The sequence below is a fragment of the Gavialis gangeticus genome, unplaced genomic scaffold (assembly GCF_001723915.1).
Source record: "Gavialis gangeticus isolate Ggan-Ray unplaced genomic scaffold, GavGan_comp1, whole genome shotgun sequence".
Taxonomy (NCBI): domain Eukaryota; kingdom Metazoa; phylum Chordata; order Crocodylia; family Gavialidae; genus Gavialis; species Gavialis gangeticus.
Genome location: NW_017728992.1, coordinates 129402046 through 129410385, shown reverse-complemented (window position 1 = coordinate 129410385; position 8340 = coordinate 129402046). Strand labels below are relative to the sequence as shown.

General features: G+C 40.3%; 1 protein-coding gene across 1 annotated transcript in view; it reads left to right on the top strand.

Annotated features, from left to right (window-relative positions):
* Positions 1–8340, top strand: part of ARFGEF1 (ADP ribosylation factor guanine nucleotide exchange factor 1) — a 153114-nt gene that overhangs the window by 78167 nt on the left and 66607 nt on the right. Inside the window, exons 10-17 of the mRNA XM_019527763.1 lie at positions 429–528; positions 665–804; positions 919–1027; positions 1760–1961; positions 3186–3297; positions 6049–6254; positions 6346–6430; positions 7267–7438. Of these exons, the coding sequence (XP_019383308.1) occupies positions 429–528; positions 665–804; positions 919–1027; positions 1760–1961; positions 3186–3297; positions 6049–6254; positions 6346–6430; positions 7267–7438 (1126 nt within the window). The remainder of the gene's footprint in view (positions 1–428; positions 529–664; positions 805–918; positions 1028–1759; positions 1962–3185; positions 3298–6048; positions 6255–6345; positions 6431–7266; positions 7439–8340) is intronic.

The window sequence follows — 8340 nt, the reverse complement described above, 5'->3', positions numbered from 1 at the left end:
AATTGGGGCTGCCTTGCCCCTGCCCTATGCATCCAGATTGGGACCAGGACTAGGCTGCTTCCCTTCCCACCCCCACCAGTGTGTCCAGAGTAGAGCTATTCTGCCCAGCCCCGTCCTACCCCCCCAGCTAGATCAGGCCCATTGGCTGGATCCAGCCCGCAGAGGGACCTAGCACTGCCCGTCTGACCTATGGGGCAAAAAGGTTGGGCACCACTGATCTAGAGTCCTAAATTTATACAGTACATTTTTAATCCCTTTAAGATGTAAAACATACTAATCATGTAAAAATATTTTTCTCCCCCAAGTAACTGCTTAATATATTATCCCTATACATTCGCTCCTGTGCAAATCAGAATGTTGGCCTTTGGGGCTGAAATGTTTTATTTAACAGGTGGTTTTTTTTCTTCTTTTCATGGAATATTTGCCAGGTTTTCTTCAAAGAAATTTTCCTGTATATCTTGGAAACATCTACTAGCTCATTTGATCATAAATGGATGGTTATACAAACACTGACAAGGATATGTGCAGGTATTAAAAAGTTTTTGGTTTTAGTTGTATTTTTGTGGGTGCAAAATGAACTGTAACTGTAAATATCTCTCATTTGGGAATCTTAATTGTTTCTTGTGCTACCTGACGGGTCTGTCAATATGTGTTTCATCAACAGATGCCCAGAGTGTAGTGGACATTTACGTAAACTATGACTGTGATTTAAATGCAGCAAACATATTTGAAAGGCTAGTTAACGACTTGTCAAAAATTGCTCAAGGAAGAGGCAGCCAAGAACTTGGCATGACTAACGTTCAGGTAAAACTTTAAACCTTTACAAATTATGGGTTTTGGGAGACTGATGGCTTTAAAAGTGACACAATCTTTTCATTACATTAAAATGTCTTCATTTTTTTTTTTTTTAATTTCTAGGAGTTAAGCTTGAGAAAGAAGGGACTAGAATGTTTAGTATCTATCTTGAAATGTATGGTGGAGTGGAGCAAGGATCAGTATGTAAATCCTAACTCTCAGACAACTCTTGGTAAGATAGTAACTGACATTCTTATGTTTTGGCACTTAGTAAAGATGTGCTGCTTAGAAGCATCACTGCGTTTGTGCAACTAACAAGGGTTGCACAAGGCAACTTGGTCCATCCAGTTATGTATGCAACTGGTGCTTCTCAAGGGTTTGGCACTTTCACTTAATACTCACGAAAATGTGTAAGATCCTACGTTCCAAATATGGTTTGTTAAGAGTATGTGTATATGTATATGTTATATAAACTCTTTATACAACAAAGTGCAACATGTCCTGGAAGGCCAACATTTTCAAACTGGGTATTTAATGTTTGGCACCTAAAATGACTCAATTTTCAAAGCTGCTGAGTACCCGGGGCCCTCACTGAATTTGGTTAGAGCTCTGGTTATTTGCATTCAGGCAGCTATCCTAAGTGCAGCTCATTGTTTTGGTAAGATAACTGCTCTCTATTTAGAAACACTACTTGTATTTGAAAACAAGGTTTTCAGTTGTATTTTAACTGTGAGCTCTTTGGTATTCCCTAGTTACTTTTAGATCCTTGGGCCAAGCAAAATTAATGAAAGTGTCTCCTTACATAACAGTAAATGTATCAATGAAGATGCTTATAATTGTAGAACTCTGTAAGAAGCCTTCTGAAAAAATGTAAAAATAAATTCACTGGAACCATTTTTGGTTTTTACTGATTGGCTGACTTTCAGGAAAACTTCTTTCTGTCTTTTTCTTTTTCTTTTTACAGGCCAAGAAAAGCCCATAGAACAGGAGAGTAATGAAACTAAACACCCTGAGACAATTAACAGATATGGTAGCCTAAATTCCCTGGACTCTACAGCTTCATCAGGAATTGGAAGTTATAGTACACAGATGTCTGGCACTGACAACCCAGAGCAATTTGAGGTTTTAAAACAGCAAAAGGAAATAATAGAACAAGGCATAGATTTGTAAGTGTCCTTTCTTCACCTGTGGGATGGTAGATTCTGTTTCAGCGGGAACTCTGAGGATTCCTGTTTTTCTTCCATTCCTCACATTTTAAAGTTCCACTCTCCATAGCAGTCCTTCCTGTAGTAGTTGAGTACCAAGTAGTATTGCTGCTGAAGCTTGGCAGCAACTTTTTTGTGTTTCTAAACTGAATGAGAATAAATGAAGTATTCCACAACTTCAGCCTGAAGAACAAGAAATCCATGCTGGGATTAAAGTATGTTAGATTTTGTATGATAAATAGAATGGTCGTGGAATCTGTTTACTAACTAAAATTGTTCCAAATGTTCAGTAGCATACCCAGAGTGTTCCCTTAAGTTCAGGCTTTCAGGTTGTCTCACTGTCGAGCTTTCCAAGGTTTCAGGCTTCCTGAGCTGCCCATCTCCCTTGTCCAGTGGTTTGCCATGGTTACAGACAGGTTTGGGCCCTCGGATATTTTGCAGCTGTTGAAGAGAAATGGTTTGATTTCCTATTTTGTGGGAAATTTTTGTTTTCCAAGAAGTTCTATAAGGGAGCAATTCCATTGTTTGAGTGTATCAAAGAATTCCATTCTTTTAGTCCATTTTAAGGGGGCTGTTTGGCAGAGTCCCTTGGGTATTGTGCTAGCAGTTGATAGGAACAAAAAGTAATCATGAAAGCTGAACAACATCCATTGATGAAGGAGATAGGATAGGTCCTACTTGTTGCTGAAGCCTGACTATCTCCAATCTTTGTGAGAAATCTTAAAGCCAGGGCTGTCAAAAGGTACTTGGGAAGGCCCCAGGGGTACGCAGCAGTGGCATGAAGAATCATAGGGCAGGGCCACAGGTGCTTTTGTTCTTGCCACTGTGGGTGTGCAGGGAACTCCCCCATTGTCGATCAGCTGCCAGGGCACCTCCCTCCCTCCCTCCCCCTGCTTGTTGACCAGCTGCTGGGGGACTCCCTGCTTCTTGACCAGTGCCAGGGGTACATCAGCCAAAAAAAAGTTGAAAACCCCTGTCTTAAAGGAGTAGCTGGGACTTTACAATTTGACTGATTTAATAGATTATGCTCTATATATGCTTTAACTGATTGTAATAAAATCAGAGTAAACTTGACTGTCGTAAATTGCTTTTGGCATGTCACCTGTGATATGAGTGAATTTGACCCTTGGCTACCTAGGTAAAATGATCATGTATTCTAATTTCACGTTGACTTCAATTTTTCAGGTTTAATAAGAAACCAAAGAGAGGAATACAGTACTTGCAAGAACAAGGAATGCTTGGCACTACTCCTGAAGATATTGCCCAGTTTTTACACCAAGAGGAGAGACTAGACTCAGTAAGGAAATTAATTTAAAATATCTGTATTTATATTAGTACCTATGTGGCTGCATAAAAGAGCAAAAGGAAAAAGGTGCTGTCACCTGAGATTTCTGGACTGTTAATTCTGGAAAGATCAAATCAGGAGGGCACTGTCTCCTTGTTGTGCCTAAACATGAAATAACTGAGTAGAGATGGGCTGGGAATGGCCAGTGCATCTGAATTGGCCCAATGAGTGTTTGTCTAACTTATTATAGTGTATGTTGTGACTTTAGGCAGAACTATAACATTTAACATAGGAGCCTAAAAAAGTGCTCAGTAGGGGTGCACTGATTAAAGATGTTTTGAGCTGATACTGACAGCCCATTATTAACGAGCCATATCAGCCAATACTGATTTGATTGCCAATATGTAAGCCCAGCAGCTTGAAGAGGAGCATCCTGCTGGTAAGTCTGTGTGTGGAGAATGGGGAAAAAGGGTATTGGGGCAAGGGGGAAGGTCAAGGCTTCTGTGGTGAGGGAGGGAATGGAGCTGGGGCAGGTACTGCCCAGCTAGGGTAGGGGACGGAGCCACAAGTGGCTCATCCAGGCACTGGGGGGAGGGATTGCTCCTGCTGTTGTCCACACCCCTGGTGGGGGAAGGCATGGGGGGCAGATGCCCCCCAAATCTGTGCACGGGATGAGGGCAGGCTGGGGCTGTGGGTGGTGCCCAGCTGTTCCCGGCAGGGGTGTTGGACCAAGGCCCTACTCGTGGAAGGTGGTGACAGTAGCAGCACTGGGAGGGAAGGACTATGGGGGGGTGGGAGGTGAACTTTGGGGTGGCTGTAGCCCCAACCATAGCCTCCCTCCCCTCTGCTGCCCACTCCAAGCACAGCCATATCCCCCCACTGGGAAGAACCCAGTGCTGCCCCAATCTGCAGCAGGCAGACTGCCTTTGCCCCACACACAGATCCAGGGGACACATGCCTCCTTCAGGGGTACGTGCAGTGGTGGGACCTTCCCCCTGTGCTGTCTGGATGAGCCGCTCGTGGCTCGTTCCCATGCCCCACCCCAGCTGGGCAGCACCTGCTTCTGCTGCAGCCCCACACCCTCCCTCACCACAGGGGCCTTGATCTGCACCCCCCATGCCCCTTCCCCCAACAGACTTACTGGCCAGACACTGCTCTCCAAACTGCCAGGCTGCATTCCTGGCTGCATGCACGCTATGGCTGCACCCATGCATGCAGGATTTATCAGCAACGTTATCGGCCACATCAGCCAAAAAACCCCAATTGTCTATTTTAATGTCAATTTTCCTTTTTATCAGTGTCAGTTATGATATGGACCAGTGTATTAGTGCACCTCTAGTGCTCAGTTTATGGATATGTTAACCAGCTTCTAAATGTATGGAACCTAGTTTGCTGCCAAATCTCAGTATCCCTTTCTCCAAAATATTGAGTTATTTTTAGTGTGATATAAACCGTTGAGGAAAACGGTTTATTTCCCTTGTTGGATAACATTTACAATAAAATGTCTGATGCTTTGGGATACTTAAAATAGCACAAATATGTATTACCCTTATTTCTGGTGGAACAAATTTTTGTCCCTTTAACTGCCTTCTCCACATATTTAGCCCATGGAGCTTTAAATGAGGTGCTAGTCCAGATTACTGTACAGTTTTGTCAGTTCCCATCTCAGACAGAAGAGTTGCAAATGGCTGAGTAAGTCTATGACATTAGAAGGCAAGAGATCAGGGAATGGATAGATTCATGGCATCTTTGGGTTTATCACTTGCAGGCTGCAATCCAGTACGAAATCTTCTCCCTGCCTCAAGTCTGGCGTAAAAACTAACTTGCTCAGAAATACATAAGCTTTTGTAGATGACTGCCCATTTGGTCACATGCTATAAATGGATGCCTCCTTTTGATCTGTTATGGCACAACAGGGAATACAAACAGGAATGCAAATATATAGTAATAAAAATTCATGAAGTGTTCAACCAGCAAAAGCAATTTTTTTGTTTCCAAGTTTGCTGTTTAAAGTAGTTCTGTTTCACTGCAGGAGTAGGAAATGGAGGGATCTAAAGACATCCCCTTTTGTACAAATGTTTAGAACATTTTTACCCTGCCTCCAAATCCCAGGAAGGGTTTATTGCCCTCACAAAGAAGGAACACTTGTTTTCATAATTAGGTAGGGAAATAAGAAATTTTAGTAAGATTTTGTTTTCAGGACAAAAACAGAGGTCAAATAGTAAAAGCTGATAGTCCTTGATAAAATTTATATAGTCCACTTCCAGTTTTGCATAAGTGGTGCAAAGTGGTGAGTGAACAAAATTGGAGAGAAGGAAAAATGTAGGCAGAAGACACTGGTAAATTGTGTGGGATTAAAAATAGTTATTTAGAGACCTGTGGGTACCTTTCTTCCAGTTTTGAAGAAATGTTTTTTTTGATGGTAAACAAATCTATTTGCCATTCTTTCCAGTCCTCAGATACTGCTAGTCCACCTTCTCCTTTCCAGCCCTTATTGGCTCAGCAGTTGAGAATAAAGCTCTTTCACTGGACATGATCATTCATTTCATGGGAACAGTGGAGAGTACTTTGGTGGGATGACTTAGTCATAAGTCAGGGGAAAAAATCAATATTTCAAAAGTTGACAGTGATTGCTAGATGGAGAATAAAGTTTCTTCATGTTGTGCATAGGTCATTTTAAATAAGTTCTTTTAATATTTGTCTTCTGAAAATAAGTGCACTATATTGTTTGGGACTCTATCTTTGTGTGTCTCTTCATTTTAGACTCAGGTTGGGGAGTTCCTGGGAGACAACGATAAATTTAACAAAGAAGTTATGTATGCATATGTGGACCAACATGACTTTTCAGGGAAGGATTTTGTTTCAGCTCTGCGCATGTTTTTAGAGGGATTTCGCCTTCCTGGAGAAGCGCAGAAAATTGATCGGCTAATGGAGAAATTTGCTGCTAGATACCTAGAATGTAACCAAGGGTATACAAACATTATTTTTACATCTTCATACTTTTGTGAAAATGGGTAATGAGTTAGAATTGGTAATATCTTGTTGCTCTGAATTTTTCAGGCAAACGCTCTTTGCTAGCGCAGACACTGCATATGTCTTGGCTTATTCAATTATTATGTTAACAACAGATCTTCACAGCCCTCAGGTATGTTGCTGTAAATAATTTTCTTAGAAATTCGGTGGCATAACATGAAATCATTGGACAACTGTGGCAATGTATTTGTAATATCTTTGTTCAAATCTATACCAGTACTAGTGTAAGAATTCTAATAGCATGTATCTATGCTGCTTCTAAATAATGTAGATAATCCTTCTTTTCAATTTAAAGCTCCTAAATAATAAATGGCATAGTCTATAGATTAAAGTAATAAATGGTATAGCCTATAGAATCAGTGGATTAGCCAGTGCTAAGACGACCTGTTTTTATTTCTGCGCCTGTTGACTGATTTTGGTCTTGGTTGAGTCTAGTGGATGACCATCATTATTATAATATCCACATAATTTTGTACTATTTAGTGCAGGTGACAGTTTAGTTTTGTATACATTGGTGCAAGTTAAATTTTTCCCTGGCTTGACGGAAGTAATATTTGTCCCTGTGGAAGTTTATAAGGTTTGTCTACTCTGCAGTCAGCATCAGCATGTACAGATACCTGACATTTACTTTAAAGGAGTTATCCAGGGTACAGGAGGCAGTCAAGCCACAACAGCTTAGAGCTCCTTTAAGGGCTAATTTGCCCTGCCAAGAAGCAGGTTGTTTCTAGACAAAATAGGAGTATGATGTGATGTGTTAATATAGCTTACAGTAGCAGGCCATTTGTGCTTGTCTCTATGCCAGTTTTGTGACTTGCTTTTCTTAGAGGATGAGCATTATTCTAAAATCTACAAATGAAAAATTACTAGCTATCAATAACTTGTTGAATAAATTTGATTGGATTCAAATTTTTGGCTCCTAACATTTACAGATTTCTTCCTGGGTTCTAGGTAAAGAATAAAATGACTAAGGAGCAATATATCAAAATGAATAGAGGTATCAATGACAGTAAGGACCTCCCTGAGGAATATCTATCTGCTATCTATAATGAAATAGCAGGAAAGAAGATCTCAATGAAAGAAACGAAGGAATTGGCGATACCTACAAAATCTAGTAAACAAAGTAAGTATAAGTAGTATGTCAGTTCTCACAAAATGAATGTCAGTTTTCCAGTTGCATAATGTTATACGTAGCTCTTCCAAGTCAGTACACGTTCCTGTGCCACAAAGCTCATGCCCAGTATTGTAAGTAATTTCCATTTGTTTAATACGAGTAGAAGTGGTGGTGTCATGTAGTGCATGCAATACAGTACCTACTCTGAAGAAAGCACACGCTAAGAAACATATAGAATGGGACATGCTTGGAAATCTGTAAAGACAGAACAATCCAAATTAGCCCCTTTTTATAAGTTCATTTCTTTATTGTCTGTTTTCATTATATGATTAATGCTTTGCTCGTATTCGTGTCAAGCTGCACTAAGATAGCAACTTGAATATAATTAAATGCTCAAAATTCAGCACTTAAAGTTTATTAAACCAATCTTTAATGATTGGATACAAAAACTTTTTCTTTATCAAAACATAACATATATATTTATTAAATGCTAGTACTAACTCTTATAGTGCTTTAAGTATGAACTGTGGTTAGGCAATTAAACCAATTATTTCAGGTCACCGTGGGGAAAATTTTCTAAAGTGCCTAGGTGAAGTCAGCTAACATTTTGAGCTATTTGAACTAAACTTACTACTTAGAATTTCAGTATGTGGTAGGCAAGCCAAAAATTAAAAAATAGTAAGTTTACTAATCATAGAATCAGGAAATTAGGGTTGGAAGGGACCTCAGGAGGTCATCTAGTCCAACCCCCTACTCAAAGCAGAACCATCCCCAACTAAATTATCCCAGGCAGGGCTTTGTCAAGCCAGGCCTTAAAAACCTCCATGGATAGAGATTCCACCACCTCTCTAGGTAACCTGTTGCAGTACTTCACCACCCTCCTAGTGAGTTTTTTTTTTTTTTTTTTTTTT